Source organism: Aythya fuligula, chromosome 3 (genome assembly GCF_009819795.1).
Source record: "Aythya fuligula isolate bAytFul2 chromosome 3, bAytFul2.pri, whole genome shotgun sequence".
NCBI lineage: Eukaryota > Metazoa > Chordata > Aves > Anseriformes > Anatidae > Aythya > Aythya fuligula.
The window spans coordinates 80,290,392-80,308,450 of NC_045561.1; the positions used below are offsets into that span (position 1 = coordinate 80,290,392).

The 18,059-nt window shown below is 39.8% G+C and overlaps 1 protein-coding gene across 3 annotated transcripts in view; it reads right to left on the bottom strand.

The window, feature by feature from the left end:
• ARHGAP18 (Rho GTPase activating protein 18) overlaps positions 1-18,059 on the bottom strand; it is a 90,699-nt gene that overhangs the window by 21,644 nt on the left and 50,996 nt on the right. For all 3 annotated transcript variants that reach the window (XM_032184157.1, XM_032184156.1, XM_032184158.1), the window contains exons 2-6: positions 15,011-15,210; positions 12,662-12,897; positions 10,269-10,341; positions 3,368-3,537; positions 1,002-1,167 (exon numbers count right to left, since the gene is read on the bottom strand). In XM_032184157.1, coding sequence (XP_032040048.1) covers positions 1,002-1,167; positions 3,368-3,537; positions 10,269-10,341; positions 12,662-12,897; positions 15,011-15,210 — 845 coding nt within the window. The remainder of the gene's footprint in view (positions 1-1,001; positions 1,168-3,367; positions 3,538-10,268; positions 10,342-12,661; positions 12,898-15,010; positions 15,211-18,059) is intronic.

Genomic DNA, 18,059 nt, shown 5'->3' on the forward strand with positions numbered 1-18,059 from the left:
TCTTAGCTGTTTCTGCATGTCGTTGGCATTTAAGAAATTATTTTCTACTACTGTAAACCCAATATAGTATTCTGAAGAATCTATTGTACCTTGCTACGTAGCTCTCAATCTCCTCAGTTGCTTTTAATTATTTAAACTAAGCTATTGCACTGCCATGTTCACTGAACCTTGAGAACAGGGTTTTGGCGAAAGCAGACTTGTGATTAACCAATAACACATTTCAAGCTCATGTAAAACGTTTAGCAGAAGCCAGGAATACAGAAAACAAACAAAGCACTGAAAATCTCTAGCATCTTGAAATTGGTTTCCATGTATATTAAGTTCCCAAGAAAAGCACTGTGATTATATCTATGCTTCATGGGCTTGAAGATCAAAATGACATGTTGCAACTGCCTCAAAATCCTCTGCAAAAGCCCCAAACTTCCACTTGGTATGATGCCACTCAGAGCAAAAACCGCATTCTGGCCTTAGTAATATCGGATGGGCATGGCTATGTAATACAGCAAAGTCTGTACCAGAGATAACAGGAAAGCAGGTGACAAAGGCTCCCAGCATCTCTAGTCAAGGATAAGGAAAACAAAAAGTCAGGTAGGAGTGGCACAGTACCTAGCTTCATGAGAGCAGAAGAATACCCACAAAAAACACAAACACATACTCTCCCAGCAAATATATGATCATACTAATTTCTGTGAAGCGATTCCTCCTGTACACCATGCTACTGAGAGGAAGGTACCCCTTCCTCTCTCCTTGTTTATCTGCTCTGTATCTGGCCTGAGTTTTAACTTAATACAGAAAGCACATTCCCTTAGCTAGAGTGACTTTGTGCATGAACTTGCCTAAAATGTGCCTTGAGTCAAGGTGTATAATTAAATGCTGTTTAGTATCTATATTATTATTTCTATATTAATACAAATTTTCTCCAGGGAAGTCATAAATAACCAGATACATTTGTTTCACTGGATTAAAACAGACCAATTTGTTTCAGAATATGAAACACTTACCTTTGGTTTTGATTTTTGCAGCTTTTTGCTGCTTGAATTCTGTCCCAAGTACATCATAGAGAGCAGTCAATTCAATCAGTGCTAAAGAACAGACTTTCTTCATGTCCTGAGGGGCAAGGTCACCAATCTTTGTTGTACCCGTTTTGTCCTTTGGCAGTCTGAAATTCTAAAAGCAGAGATTTGTAGCACAGTGAATAATCCAAATCATAACAAATTACTTAGCTCCAAGGCTGTGCTTCCTCCAGGGCCCAACCTTTTCATTGTGAAGCCTGCGGCTACTGTGTCATGGAAGAATCCCACAAATAGTTTGCAAAGCAGGCAATTTTAAAGTCATAGGAGGATTTAGGTTCCTAGTAACTTCTGGAGTTCATCTAATCCAACTACTCAGTCAAGCAAACCTAAACCTCCAGTAACAGAAATTCTGAAGCCACCATGGGCACCCATTTCAGTGCTTAACACTCCCATGGGGACTTTTTCATTGCAGAACAGAATTTCCCTTGTTGCCATTTATAGCCATTGCCTCTTGTCCTTTCACTGGGCATCTCCAACAAGAGATTGGCTTTGTCTTGCTTGTAAACTCCACCCACCTACCCAGCCACTTTCTGCATCCTTTTGCAATTTATAGCAGTGGAAATATCTGTCCATGCACAATCCTACGCATGTACAATTGGGATAGAAATCCCTCTGTGCTTATCCACACAAAATAACACATTTGACTGCCATAGAATAAAGGGCTTCCCTTATTAGGGAAAGGGGAACTGCAATAATAGATTATTTCTATTGCAATAAATACTCAGAAGCAGTAGCCACACACCAATGTAAATAACTGAGTTCAGATGGGGGGAGTGGAGGGAGAACTGGATGGAGAGCAAAAATGAGAGGGGGAGAGAGAGAGAGAGAGCTCTATGAGTTTCCTAGCTCATAGAACTTTTTTAACTCCATCCTTCACCAGCAGCCTTCTAAGTAAGACAGCTGCCTGTGCCTGACATTAGCAGATGCATGACTCAAAGCAGGAACGTTGACAAGCCTTCCTCTCCACTTGGAAAGAAAAAACATTGTACTGCAGAATGATTTTCTCATCCTGTACAGACCCAGTGATAGCACAGATGAATTGGTAGCTATGGTACATGGCTACAATGGTACATACTTAAACTGTACATAAATATAATTTACAAATTGTAGATATGTAGTCAGCCTCCTGCCTTAATGTTTCGTTGATTTTCACAAAGGCCAGGTCAGATGGGCCTTTAGCAACCTGGTCTAGTGGGAGAGGGATTGAAAATCCCATGGCAGAGGGATTGAAACTGGATGATCTTTAAGGTCCCTTCCAGCCCAAATCATTCTGTGAGTCTCTATGACTATATGTAGTCCATGACTGTATGTAGTACACACACATATATGTATACAGTACTAAACTAGACTGTAGTTCTCACTTCCTTGTTACAAGCTGCATTACAGAAACGAGACTCAAACAATTCAGAACCTATTTCTAAATAGTCACTAGTGTCTGGTTTATAATGTTTAAACTAGGATACAAGGGGTAATTACTACTCAAAGAACTGCATATGTCTTTATCTAAATTAAGTGTTTGAAGAACTGTGAAACATTATTACTTCAGTCACTACATTTACTCATATGTGTTTGGATACGCGGTTAGACAAAAGAGATGTCTTTTGCAGGAGTCACTAGTTTACAGGTCACATGTAACTTCATGCTCATGAACTGTTAGGCAAAGAGAGGTCCATAAAGAGATGCCTGAAGATCACTGACAGAACACCTTGGAGGATCTTCCCTAGTATCTATTTTGATTCTTTCTGAATGAGCCTTTTGTTTGAGGTGGAAAGTAAAACAGCATGAAGGAATCCTTAGCTTCCCACCACTTCACTTAAGACTTCTATAGACCATTCTGCTCTTCATTTTCATCCCTCACGTATGTGCACTGGATAACTACGCAACTTTTCCACAAGCATTCACTAATCCTTTTCAGAAGATAATAGATATTACTACTACAGAGATAAAGCATCTCACCTCAGACAGATGAAGGGTCTGTAAACGAATGAACTAAGGACAGAGTTTGTGTACAACTAAGCCAGTATTCCAGCTTAATATTACGAGTCAATTATTGTGTACACATAAAGTGGGTTTTCCTAGAACAATGACATAACTAGGCATAAAAGTCGTAATTTCCATGTTATTGAGAATACTGCTCCCAAAATTGAGTTATCTTGAGAAGTTTTATCCCCACAGAGCTCCATCCAACAATATACTTTTAAACCTAATTCACCCAGTATCAGATAAATATCATCCAACCAATACCACCAACTAGTGAAAACAAACAATGAGAGCAATAAATAGGAAACATGTACCAGGGGAAGAGTGTCACCACCTCCACTTTTGCACATTTTGCCTACTGAGCTGTCTTTGGTATTAGCTGCCTGTTCTGCAAAGGGTATCTCCAAATTTAAGTCAGTTTCTGAAAACTGCATGTCTTGAGGTGGGGTCTTCTGCTCATTAGTTCCAACACTGAACTTAGAACCTGAAAACAAAGTAGAAAAAAAAATAATCAACATCAGCAGGGTTGAGCATCACTCATTGCATGAGTAAGCATTTTAAAACATGGAAATTAATCCTGTGCAAGGGATAAACTTTCTAGTTACAAACATACTGGCCTCTGCATTTTTTTCCAGCTGAAAATTCGGCTTCTTACAAGGTTCCATCTCTTAAAGTTGTTTTTTTTTCTAGAATAATTCTGCCAAAGCATGGAGTATTCTAGTATTTTTCTATTATGAAAAGATTAAGAAATCTACCTCAAATAAACAGCAGATTACCAGGATCTTCCAAAGCCAAATGGCTCTGGCATCAGAAGTTTCTTGCCATCGCTTTCCAGCCTCAAACACTGCAATATCATGCAAACAAAACAGCTTTTTTTTTTTTTTTTTTTTTTTTTCTGCTGTCACAATTTAGAAGCAAAACACCATGTTTATTCTACAATCCAAAACGTTAACATCACAAAATCACAGAGTGTCTGAGGTGGGAAAGGAACCTCTGGAGGTCATCTGGTCCAAACCCCTGCTCAAACATAGTCACCTAGAGCCACTTGTTCAAGACCATCTTCTGAAGATCTCCAGGGAGGGAGACTCCACAGCTTCTCTGGTGAACCTGTGCCATTGATGATATTTAGACAGAACCTCCTGTGTTCCAGTTTGTGCCTGCTGCCTCTTGGCAATGGGCAGCACTCATAAGAGCATGGCTCTGTCCTCTTTGTATCTTCCCTTCAGTTATTCATAAACGTTGATAAAATCTCACTGAGCTTTCTCCTCTTGAGGCTAAACAGTCCCAGCTCTCTCAGCCTTTCCTCATAGGAGAGGCACTTCAGACCCTTCATCATCTTCATGGTCCTTCATTGGACTCTCTCCAGTATGTCCATGTCCCTCTTGTACTGGGAAGCCCAAAACTGGACACAATACTCCAGGTGTGACCTCACCAGTGCTGAACAGAAGAGGTAAAAGATCACCTCCCTTGACCTGCTGGCAACACTCCTCCTAATGCAGCCCAGGATACCATTAGTCTTTTTTGACACAAGAGCAAATTACTGGCTCATGTTTCAAGTTGGTGTCCACGAAGACCCTCAGGTCCCTTTCTGCAGAGCTGCTTTCCTGCTTGGTGGCACCCAGAATATCCTGGCGCCTGGCGTTGTTCCTCCCCAGTTTCTGGACTTTGCATTTCCCCTTACTGAACTTCATGAGGTTCCTGCCAGCACATTTCTCCAGTCTGTCAAGGCCACTCTGCATGGCAGCACGTTCCTCTGGTGTAACAGCCACTCCCCCCAGTTTTGTGTCACCTGCAAACTTGCTAAGGGTACACTCATCCAGATTACTACTGAAGGTGTTATGTGGGACTGGAGTATTGACCCCTGGAGTCAACTGATTCCTGCTATTGACTGAGTCCCAACTAGATCTTGTGCCACTGCCCACCACCTGTTCTGCAAACAGATCCCTGGGCCTAGCCATTTCCAATCCACCCTATCCACTTATCCATCCCATGCATCTGCAAGTAACGTCTGGGAATAGTGGACGCTACACAGATCATGTTGCTGTCCTGACATTCCTGTCCTCACCTCAGTCTGAAGAGTCTAGGTTCCTCAAATCTGTCTTGACATGCTTCATGATACAGGGAAGGAGTAAGTACAGAACAAACACCTTACTTCTCTTTCTTTGTTCTTTATACACCAGTTAAACACTAGAAAAATCCGGAATATTTTTTGTTTAAAAAAAAAAAAAGGAAAAAGGAAAAAGAAAAAAAAAAAAACAGAAGGTAAAATCTGGAGAGGCAGTTCTGCTTTTAGAAAAACAAGTGTACTTCTACACATGAAATCAACTATAGATTTTCAGTCCAAAGTTAAAAGATATTGGGAAAGAAGCAAAAGGGAAATTATATTGTAAATAGATTAGTAACGCAGCACCAAAGATGACTTAGCCAGATAAAGATTCTGATCTCTCCAGCATTACTTGTGATGTAGTATTTCTTAAAGGATATAGCCCAGATTAAGTTATTCCTACAATACATTCCAAATACCTTGATGTATTTGTGTTTGAATTCAAATTTCCTAAAGCCAGAGCAAATATAAGCAAATTAATACTGCTCGTTTCAACGGGACCATCATTCCGCCTCTAACTCCTACCGACAGGAGAATGCAGTCTATTCAAAGATAGCATGCAATAAGCAGAGAAAAAGTGGGAGGAAAACAGACATGAGTTGAGGAGAACCATCAGCAGTGAACATGCTTTTGTATATGAATATGGTGTAACATAACAAACTAATTTCTTTACACCACTGTGGGAAATTTTTGCATGGCCTGGAATAACCATGCTAAACAAGGCCAGAAAATCTCCCAGAGAATAGTTAGAGCTGCAGCAACATTTGACCTTGAAGCAGGGGAAAGGCTGTGGTTGGGCTGATTAAGGGAAAAGGCATCAGGGAAGTGCTGCCCTACATTGATACTTCCACAGGCCTGATAAAAAGCTGAGCTGCAAACGTACAACCCAAATAACATATAAATTTAACACACACACACACACAAAAAAAAAAGCAACTTGATTTTTTCTTCTGAACTGTATCTCTGTAACTGAAAGACAACACATAAGACAAGACTAGTCACTGCTGTGCTTTAGTGAATTTACCTCCATCTGCTAGGGCAAAACTCAGGGGTTCTGATAGACAGGCAAATGGCTGAAGCCACCAATAGCCACTACCCAGCAGGGCACAATGTTTAATGCAGCCACTCCCACTTCAATTTAATTGATCTGGAGCTAATACAGTTCCAGAAAGACGAGAGGTAGATTTGAGTTAAGGTGTTTGGCTCTACTTACAGCCAAGCAATATTGTAAGAAACAGAATAAAACACTTCCGAAATGAACCTGTTGTGGATTTCCAGTTTCTCTTTTCACAGTGGCATCTGTTCACTCTCACTAAGAGAGTGAAAAGAAAGACTCCTGAGGCATACACTGCAGATTAAGCTGATCCTGAAACTAGAGCCACTGCTTTCAGTAAACAGATATGTGAGACCTCAGGAACCAAACATATCCAAGGTCAAACTCTTCTCTGGCTTCCATGTCCTTATACCTACATATATCATGTAAGTTGTTTAATGCAGATGAACTGAAGGAAAACAGTTCACTGTCACCCCAAGACTTCTACCAAGCTATTGTTGCCTGTACATGACCTACATACTTCCTACCAGCATGGGACAGATCTGATGTTAACAAACAATAAAGCAGTAGATCCTGTTTCAGACCTCTGGTCATACTAGGCACTGTCTAAAGCAGATGTCTTGGTAATGATGTGTACATTTTAAAAGTCTGACTGCTTCTGTTGCAGGGAGTTTCCTCTTTATTGTATAGCCTTGTTCCCGTTGTTGTGCATTTATTAACTAGGAAGCAGCTGTAAGAGGAAGCAGCTTCAGTGTTGTGTCAACCTGCCAACTGCATGCAGTATTTCATGAAAAATACAAATGTGATACAGAAAACATAAATATTGTCTATGAGGATGTGGTTGCCATATTTTAAATTAGCCCTATACTCTTTCCCCGGTTCAAAGTGCTATTTTAAAGATCCCGTACATTGAAGGGAATTCTTCAGGAGTGGGCTGGGGAGTTGGGCTTGGGGTTTCTTTTTAATGGGACATGAAAATATTAGAAGTGCCAACCTTGTTATTTCCTTGTTTTGCTAGAGAATGCTAGAGTATAGAGTAGCCATTAAGCTATACTCATAGATCGTAATTGATAATTGGAAATGTAGAATGGCTGTTGTGTTTTTTTAACTGACAAAACACCTATTTATAATGCTAATTCATAGCTGACTTTTAAATAGAGAATATATGTTTGCAATCTTTTCACTAGCACTCTATCACTCCAGCCATATATTCTTTATCATGTAAAATGAAAAGCAGAAACAAACTCAATTAAAAAAATACAACCATATTTCAGTCTTTTTTCCTATCAAGAAGCAAGTATTACAGCTCTTTTCCCTCATATTACACCTACTACGTTAAATTCTTTCATCCATTTGCCACATCATTAAGCTTTGAGGTTGCCCTTATACAGAGGTTTTATCTAACATTCTTCCCTTGCAGCTAACCCACTGCATTTAGGAGGACAATTAAGAGTCCCACAGTAAACCGACTTTTGCTGTTCCCCTATTTAAGCTAATGAGTATTTAGCTTTACATCTGTTTATTCTTTGCTTTTTATTTCTTGAGATGTTTCAGCCACGTGTACATTTATTCCTTTTCACAAGCACCCAAAGAGAATTGTATTTTTTCTTTTGTAGATGTTGAACATATTGCTAGCTTTTCAGGATCTCAGTGAGTGTTGTGGATTGTTAAAATGATAACATATTTTGTCAGCTTAATACACAATTCTAGATTTTCTTTTCTTTTTTTTTTTTTTTTTTTTTTCTTGAAGATATTTCTTGTACCTACAGGAAACAAAGAAACATCAGAGCTAATAAATAAGGGTCCTTCCAAAAAAACTCAAATATACATTTATTAACAGAAGAAGCACAGGAACTTATTAAACCACTGCACTTGATCAGGATCAGGCAGAAAAGAATGAAAACATAATGGTTTTGTACTATCCTCCGAGTCTGCTTACATTATTCAGACAACAAACAAGGTGTGTCAGACAGACAAGAAAGGAGGAATGAGCACAGGTTCACACAACTCATGTACACTCAGCCTGGCAGAAGCACTTGAGAATGCTGCACTCAAGTACTAAATTAGAAGCAGAGTCATCACCTTTGGAGAAGTGCCAAAGAGCCTTCATTCACTCCAGCAGTTTTAAGAAATCCAACAAAATCTCCATTTAAGCTCTGTCTTATGTCTGAGATGGTGTTCACATTTTTCAGGTGAAACTGGCAGTACTTCTTTGTTAAAGGGGGTTTCCATTTTAATATAATGCCTTTGGATTTAGATTTCATAAATATTTAGTATCTCTGAAATATAAAGCCCTGTTTACCTTTTGCCTTAAATTCATTCACTGTTTGTATAACACTAATTAGCCCATCATTCTGGAGGAAAGATCACAGCACAGCAGTGAAACAGGTGCAGTGCTTTTAGCACTACTAAACTTCGATGTTTTTTTCTTCCTGCTCTAATCTTGGGAGCAGAGCCCACTTTAGCATGTTGACAGGAGCAGAAGTGTATTAGGATGGAAGAAGGCTGCATTTGCCATCCACATCACAATCTGTGCTGTGAAGAGATAGCATATGGGATTTGCCTTTCAGAATTTCCCATTTCTGCAGGGTTCATCAGGGCCACTGGAAAAAAAAGAACCAGATGTGATAAAAATTCTGTAATAATTGCTTGGTAATTTTCCAGCTCTGAGTCCTACAGTGCAGTTTATTGACACAAGCACCAGGCATCTCTTCCTTCCCTTCTGCTGAACCAGCAGCCTGGCAGTCTTCCCAGGTTTTGTTTTTTTTTTTTTTTTTACAGTTCTTATTCCAGTGAGGTTTGCTAAGAGTGAGGAAGGGAAGGATTAACAACACTTCTGGAAACGCACAGTTTTAGTGATATTTAGAGCTGTTTAGTGATATTTAGAGCATCTCTCCCAATTCAGCTTCTAAGCATATCTTGTATTGTTTGTTACTGTGGGGTTTTTTTTTAAGTTTAATCCTAAAGCAATTATTTTTTTTCCAGAAAACTACAGGTCAGTATTCTAAAAGTGGAGCACAAGTTTATTTGGTGGCTTAATTACAGATAAGTAACTTGTATTAGGTAACTAGATCTACCTGCCTGACTATTTAAGGAGATTAGGGTCCCATATGATACCTACATGTACATGCTATCCAGTCTCCCAGAAGGAGGGGGAAAAAAAGACATATAAACAATGCAGAAAAGCAATTAAGCATCTTAAAGCTTAAATGTCTGCCAGCTAATGTGTTGGTTATTACAGTGACACGTATATATAGAGCAATATAGTGCTACCCCAACGCAAAGATGAGGGTAAGATACAGGGCAACATTCTTATATTTTTTTTGTATTGCCACTGAAGAACAGCACAAAGCTTTGTCAAAGTCTTTCATCAAAATTCATGCTCTCAAAACAGAAACTATGGATTCAGCCAAGGACTTCTGTTATGCTCTGTCCTACATGGCAGTGAGAGGGAGGGGGAAGTTCTGCAGGTCTTCCATGGGTACTGCACTGCTCATGCATAATCACATGCTGTTGAACCAACCCAATCCTACACACACAGAATGCTAATTCCTTTACATTTTCCTTAAAAAGGTAAGCAGCTTTTTTCTTCTGTTTTTCCTTCATTTTGAGCTGCAGACATACAGCCAGTTCTCGCCTTTATTGTATATTTATAGTCCATTTGTTTTTGCTCTCTTGTATGCACTGATGAGCTTATGTATAATAGTGCTTCATTTCCTGTACTGTACAGTAGAGATAAACCAGAAGGGATAAATTAAGGATCAGGAAAGACCTAAGCATAAGCTATGGGAGGAGAATTCTCCCAGATGACTTCATTATAAGATGATCACTGGTAAAAAACAAGGTTTCCCAGATGGCTCAAAAGACACAACCTACAGCCACACTTAAAAACTTTATAAGTGCACAACAACACAGGCTAGACCAGGATTTCTCATATGAATTTCATTTTACTTTGCTGAAAATATACTTGAAATACGGACCTATGTAGTAGATCGTGAAATTGAAAGACTACGAACAGAAGAGGAAAAAAATCCACAAGATTTCTGTCTGGCATTACCTTTTGTTTCATCCTGTGTTCCACTTCTGTTTTCAGTTGTTCTTACAGCTGAGGGTTCATTTTCATCACAGACCTAAGAAAGGAACAATAAATATAAATATGCATGCCTATAAAGACCAGATAAGAGGTTGCAGAAACTCCACTGACTCTCTGCAGGATTAAAACACATACTCCTGCAATCCAAGAATATGCAGAAGCACATCTGCGTGTTTCAGTTGAAATCCTTTTGACAATGTCTAAGGGGATCTGAAATCTAGGTAATTAAGACAGCAGTAATTAAGTCCTTTCTCCCTCTTCCTAAAATAATAAGTGGGTATAAGAAGACTTAATTTTCCAGTGTTGCAAGGGATAAGAACATGTAGTTTTTGACCTGAAGCCACAGTTTGCTGGAAAGGCAATATGACTGCTCAGAAAATTATTACTGTTCCATGTACAGTAGTAGACTGTAGACTGGGAAACACACAAATAAGCAGACTGGGAAACTGTCAAGGAACCAAAAGTCTAGCTTCTCTTTGGCAGGAATACGTCAGGAAATAGCAGAAACATCACAATACTGCCTATTGTTTTACCTTTCCTCCTGCCTTCCCCCAGGTGAAGGGAGGTTGCAGGATTTTCAGAGACTATTATTAAACTGGAATGACTAAACTGGAATGACAGCTGTAGATGGCTTCAGTCCTTTTTTTGTTATAAAGCTTTTTAATGATGGGAGAGTGATAAAGTTCTGAAACAAGTTACCTAGAGAGGTTGTACAAAGTATCTCACTACAGGCTTTCTGTGACAGATTAGATAAATAAGGACAAGCAATGATTTCAGAATAATTACCTTGCTTTGAAGAAAGGAATGCAGTATAGCTTTGAGGGCTTAGATTTATATTATTTTATTGCAGTCAGGGAGTGAGGTTTAGAAGGATTTTATATTTTATTTTTAACTCATTTCTATATTTAATCAGTATCCTGACCTATTGTGTACATCTTACATGGCTACAATCATCTGTCTGCTTATATTACTTCTCTTTGATATCATCAGTATTAAAACACATAGTTTAAAAGAAACAGAAGTCTACAGAACACTGTAACATATGATTTTGAGACATTACAATATGTAGTTTAAAAAGGAACATGAGTATTTCTTGTACTTGACTGAAATAACATACTTGAAAGGGAAATTATACTGCTTTAAGCTATATGATGTTTTACCTAAATCACTCTTTTATTTGATCTTGTAATTTTTAGATGTAGTCAATTCCAAAACAGATCCTGGAAATCTTTTATGGAGTTACTATCTCTTCTGTAAACATAAGCAAAGCAGAATAGCAAAAGGGAAGTTTTGCCTCCAGAATACACATTTGAGCCTACAAACATTCCCCACTACCATTTCATCTCTGCTGAATTTGAAAGGAGCTGCCCAAGGAGAGGAAGCAGTTGCGGGAGGGAGGAAATGAACTCCTCTCTGAATCCACCATGCTTCCCCTGCCACATGGCAGCAGCAGGAGAAAGAATGAGGGATGGGGCTAGGATCTGGTAAACTAGCGGTGTACTGCCAACCAGCCCGTTTCTCCTAGCAGTTGAAGATCCAGTTGCTTTGGGGGAGAGTAGAGAGGACAGACATGCTTCTCTGCAGAAGAGGAATTCTAATTATAGTCTCTGTTTCCCTCCTTCCCCTTTCCTGCATGAGGAAGAAGAACTCCTCTGTTCATTAAACCACAAGGGGAAACGAGTCTCTTCAGGACCTGTCAGAGCAGCTCACCACATGCAGTTTAATGACATAGGGGGGCCCTGGGAGTCAGCATAGGGGTCTAGCCCCCAAAATAATAAGCATAAACACCTAGCCGAAAAAAAAAAAAAAAAAAAAAAGAGGCAGTTAGGTTGGTGTCACTTTATTTCCTTTAAAAAAAAAAAAAAAAAGAAATAGAAGAAAAAGGAAAAAAAAAATAAAAAAAGAAAAAGAAACAAGCTAACAAATTCACCAGTAAATATAAGCCATATCATTCCCTATATGGCAGACCTCTCAGAATGACTGTAGGCATTACCACCTAAAGTGTAGGCTTCTGTTTGTTCTTTGGGTGTTTGTTGTCATGATTTTTGTGCCTGGGTTAAAACTAAATCCAAGAAGTTTCATGACCACAGAGTTGTTTTATCTATTCCCTTTGAGAAGCAAAAGACCAACATACATACTCATTTCTACATACTAAAATTGCTTAATGCAATGTCAACTCTGGACCAATGCTATCCCCATAATTGCAGTAAGAATTTCCCTTGAAAACTGGTAAAAAGTTGCACATAAATCTTCTCGAAATTGCCCTTTTGTGTCTGTCTCCCTCTCCTCTCCTCCCACCCCTACCTGTCCCTGTCTCCTATCTGTAAGCATCAAAGAAATGACAGCCAGGAACTTACTTTTTCCTTTGGGTCGCTTTGTAGCCTGAAGATATCTCTGACATCAGGAATCTGATGGTGTTTGTTCTTTTTCCTCAAGGTTTGTGTGACAGTCTCTACTCGCTTTTCTACTGCTGCTTTCTGGGTTCGGGTCAATGTGGACAGGAACACCATGCTTTCTTGGGAATCACCCGTGCTCTCAGCAAACAGATTGGACAGACCTGCTTCCTTCAACCATTCTTCTTCCAGTTCTCCCTCTGAGCCAGGCAAAGAGAAAAGAGCATAAATGTTGGCTTTCCAGTATTGTTAAGCACAGCAGATTATGATGACATGATATAACTACTGCAGTTCACAGAGAAAGGTCCACAGGAATACACAATACAGGACAATTTTTTACAGTATCACGACCTGGAAAAAAGCTGTTGTTTGTAAAGTGCTTCAAAAGAGTTAACATATCATATCAAGGCTTTTAAAATGGTTAATCCAATACAGATTGCTATGGGACAATTTTTGTCATAACTGACAGCACTTCTATTAAATCATATACCATTTTACAAAAGTTACCTAGATAAAAATGTGTATGGGAAAGCCTGAAAGCCTCTGATCATTGCTGCTTCATTGATTTTTAGTTCAAACCTCCATCTTTTTAGCTCCTTTACTGACATGGTTCTGCCCAGTTTTCTCAATGCATTAATCCTACATCTCTCCACTAGCTCAATTTAATGAAGGACAAACCAGGTTACAGGAGTCACCTTAATGCTATTTTTTAATCAGTTCTTACAACATGCTCTCCAGACTGCTGACAGCCCATAAAATGATTGTTGCTTTAGTCTTACAGTTGGTAAGGCATCCTTCCTTGACAGATCACTGCACATGAAGGAGAAAAAAGCCACTAAATACAGTCACCTATGGCAAAACTTCCACTTCTGAAATAAGTATGTCTCTAATAATACCTTTTTAAAATATATATATATATATTGACACTAATTTCTGTCAGTAGCAGTCTAGTTTGTGCTGAATGCCAACCACCCTCTCAAACTTTCAAGCAACATTTCAATGTACAAGCTATCTAAAAGTGCTTCTAAGCAGGCCTGTCAACTTCACTACTGACTGTAGTTTCCCTCAGTGCCCAGTATGCATGTATGTCTGAGGGGGTATATGAGTATTAACAGCGTTCAGAAAACAGATACAAAATTTTAAGTATGAATTTTGCAATGGCTGTGCCACCAAATCCTGACTCTCTAACAACTCACAGATTTTGGTATTAGGGCTAAGAAAGGAGGTCTATGTCTATTCTCCACAGCAGACCTGAGCAAGGCATACCTTGTCTCTCCCCTGCCTTGCCTTTGCATGGCTGTGTCTCAAGCCCCCTTCCTGGCCAGCCCATGGGCCAGATGCAGTGTCTCACACGTTCAGGAGCATTCGTTCAAATGAGGTGCTACACATAAGGCAAGGTGTGCAGCACAGCAACATCTGTTCAAGCTCATCAACTCAGCTGAGCTGAGTTTGGCTTCATGCTTGGGCTTCGTGCCAGCGCTGCCAGATTCAGCAGCTGGAGCTGGAGGTAACTAGGGGAAGAAGGCTATATATAAGTAAAAAGGAAATGGTGGGTTTGGGAGTGCAGAGCCTGAAGGCACATCAGCATCACTGAGCTGGAGTAAGAAAAGAGACTCATGCAATGCAGAACAAGCTCTGCTGGAGCCACACGAAAATGCTAAGCTCACCATTTTAATTTATTGAGTCTGTGGCCTTCTTGTAAGAATCAGAGGGGCACATACTGCAGTGTTGAAAAAAAATCTATTTGAGAGAAGAGTGGAATTAAGGATGTTACTTTTCTGTTCTCTGATATGACCAAAAAAAAAAAAAAAAAGGGAAATTGCTCAACTTATTCTAAGATCATGCCCTCAGGAATGATGCTTCAGAGACACAAAACCAATACAACTGAACAGACAAAAAAGTTTAGAAGTTACTCACTAAACTTGAGCAGTTAATCATTGGCTTGTGTCCTTTTAAGCATGAGGTTTCAATCCACAAGAGCTACAATAACAAACAATAACTTACACAAAGTAAACTGCAAAATAAGCTTTATGATTCTTACGATCTGCACATACAGGCATCTTTCTCGTTTTCTGCAAATACTGTTTAAAGTAAAGCCAGCCTTTTACTTATTTCTGATACAGTTCACTTTCAGTGCGCTGTCTATTTCTGGTGTTATGTATTAGAAACAACCAAATTTTCAACAGTGCATGTTCAACAGAGCCCCTTTTTTCATCTAAATGTGTTTGGTAGGTGCCATCTCTTGAAATAACACTTAAAGAAAATCCCTAAATCAGCACACTGGTAATCATTCACAACAATATTTTTCATTACCATCTGGCTCTTTCACTACAAGCGCTTCTCGTTCCTCATGATTATTTCTTCTGGTTTCATGGATGTTTTCAATTTCCTTAAAATAATCATCCAAAGACAGTTCATCCAAGGAGTCCTGGGAACCTGAGCGGTCAAATGACGCTCCATCCGGGGTCTTCTTGGAATTGTCATGGTTCATTGTATACTGGCCAGAACGACGGCTATTAACATTAAACAGAAAGCAATTCTTTGTTAGTATTTTAAAATACAGGATATCTTAATACCTCTGAAGGCAGTTAGCAATCAACTGTGTCAAAGTATCAAAGCAAGCTACCACCAACAAGCAAACCAAGATATTTAAAATTACTTTCAGTATCTAGAATATATTTTGAATTTAACCTTCCTGCTATACATATCCCCCAATCTGGAATGTCACAGGAGTCTGTTTAAAGAAGAAATAACAATTCCGAGTTCTGGTAATCGTAGTTATATCAAATCTCTAATTCAACTCGCAACAGTCAGTTCTACTAACTTCATGGTATGTATCTTCCCAGCACAACTGTTCATGAAGAATTTTTGAAAAGCACTTTTCTTCATGAGTAAGTTCTTATAGCTTGACAGTACCCCTAGGTTTTGCTTTGCTTTTCTATTTCTCTCTCTCTTTTTTTTTTTTTTCTCATGTTTAGCCTGCTACCTATGACGTTAATTATAAGTGTGAAAGGACAAAGTAGAAGTACTGAAGTTATGGTTTGTGAACTGGTGAGTCTAAATGTCTGATCAAGGTTACTCTTTGTTTCTTTCTATCTTGCTTCCTCTTTGACTGAAAGCCTACCATTTTTATAGTTTGATGTTACCAGTTTCCAGTACACCCTGCAAAATGTATCTTCAGAAAGCAATCTTTCATCTTAATCACAGCTGCCATTAGAAAAACAAAACCAACAAGCCTAAACCTCTAGGTCTAATCTTGACCCCGTTAAGCCACGGGCAAAAATTACCAGTGGTCCAGCAAAGAACTCATCTTAAAAAGTGCAAAGGTTGTTATGACGTAACTGAAACTGCAGGTCATCCCTAGAGTCAAATATACCAAAATAGAAGCCACAAACTGATTTATAGTATCATAAAGAACATGTGGATTACAGGATTAGCAACCTCATCTAACTTCAAAATTGGTCCTACTCTGCGTGGAGGCAGACTGGACCAGATGACCTCTAGCAGTCCTTTCTAAATCAAGGTACTCCACTACTACGCCAGTATATCCAAATTCTTCCTTGTATTAAAAAATACTAAGTTCTTAACACTTCAGGAACAGTTTCAGATGTATTTCATGCCTGAATTTCTCTCCATATTTAAAAAAAGCAGGGTTATATTTGGGGTTAAGTAATAAATATCAGTTATCCCAAGAGAAAAACACAGCAAAAATCAAACTTTGCACATTTATTGCAATGTAAACCCAGTAAAGTAAGTCAGTCCTACCTTCCCATTTGGGTGACTTTGCAAGTTTATCTAGAATTAAAACAGAAGCACCTAGTTCCTACGTTTTATCTTGGGACAACTGACCCTTTTTAGTTACCCCTAAGTAAGAAAAACCATACCTTTCTCTCGAAGATAAGCCCCTTGTGTGTCCAGCTCACAGATCCTTTCACACCATACGTGCTTGATTCTCTGATAAGAAATCCTAACTATATGGACTTTGCCTTTAAAGGTAAAGAGCCTTATGGAACCACTATCAGTTTCCACCCGCCCTACCTCTCTGCTCCAGATACAAGTTAATAAATGACGATGAATTACGAAGATAATATGCACCCCAACACCATTCGGGATCCTGTCCCTACATGAATGCCCAAGAAAAAATACATAAAGGAGAATTAGGCTTGTGCCCCAATGGCAATAACAACACCTTGCAGTGAGTGCTGACCAGTAAGTACAATTTCTCCATGCATCTGACTTGGTCCTTAACCCTTTCCTTATAGACGTGTCCTGTTCCTGGTCTGGGCTGCTTGTGAATCCAACAGCAATTATGTAAAATGATGGGCATAGAGGTACGTCAAAAGCATCCTCAGAAGCCGGAGCAGGGGCAGTGCAGCCACTCGGAAAGCTGGCTGGGCTTTCAGGCATGGCTCAGCCTTCCTGCCTCAGACAGCCAAACATGCTGGATCCTTCCCAGGAGCAGACTCTGTACATTTGAACTGCCGAGAAAGGGAGGTCAGATTGCAGCTTATCGTCTCTCTCTCCGGTCAACCATTCAAAGCTGCTTGGCAGGTTTTTGGTGGCCTTTCACCTTTGGAACAACAACCTGCTCTGGCTGACCCACCTCTGCTGAAATTTAACCACCGCCATGCACCATGCAAATGGGAAAGCCAACAGACAGGATAGAGTAAAAGCATGCACTCTGGGGGCACTCTGCCAATTTGAGGTATGATCATCTGCAGCAGGCCACACATCCAAGGAAATGCTCATCCTGTCCTTCCAGAAAAGGAAGCTCCTTAGCTTCCCCAGATTAAATCACACCTCAGAGAAGAGAAGACTGTGCCCTGAAATGCACAGCTGGCATCTGGCACAAAGACTCAAGGCCATCTTCAGGGTCCCGTGAGCATTTACTGCATATCAAAAACACTCCCTTAATTCTCAGAGACTGCACCCTTCAATGACAGCTCTCGAGTTTGCTCTAGATGAACAAATGTAAGCTCCTTTTCTTCTAAGGCTTTCCACAGCCCAACCTCTCCATCTCCCGTTGATGAATCAGCACAGCACCTCCCAGCTTTGCCCAGGCCATAATGCCGACCGGCACTATGAAAGCCATCACTGAGAAGCACGTGAGCAACCAGGAAAGACTCCTGAGAAATGCTTGCATGGAAACGTCACTGCTCTGCTACGAATCTCTCCTCCACCTTCCATTTAGCCTTCAGGCCTACTAAAGCTATTGGGCCAGAGGTGGCAGCACTCGGGCTGGTCAGGAGCTGAGGCCGCAGATCATCACGCTGCTCACACCCTCCTCACTCCTCCTTTTTATTGCCTGGTCTGACGCTATCAATCTGCTAGCTCCAATTTCTGTTTAGGTGGCGAACCCTTT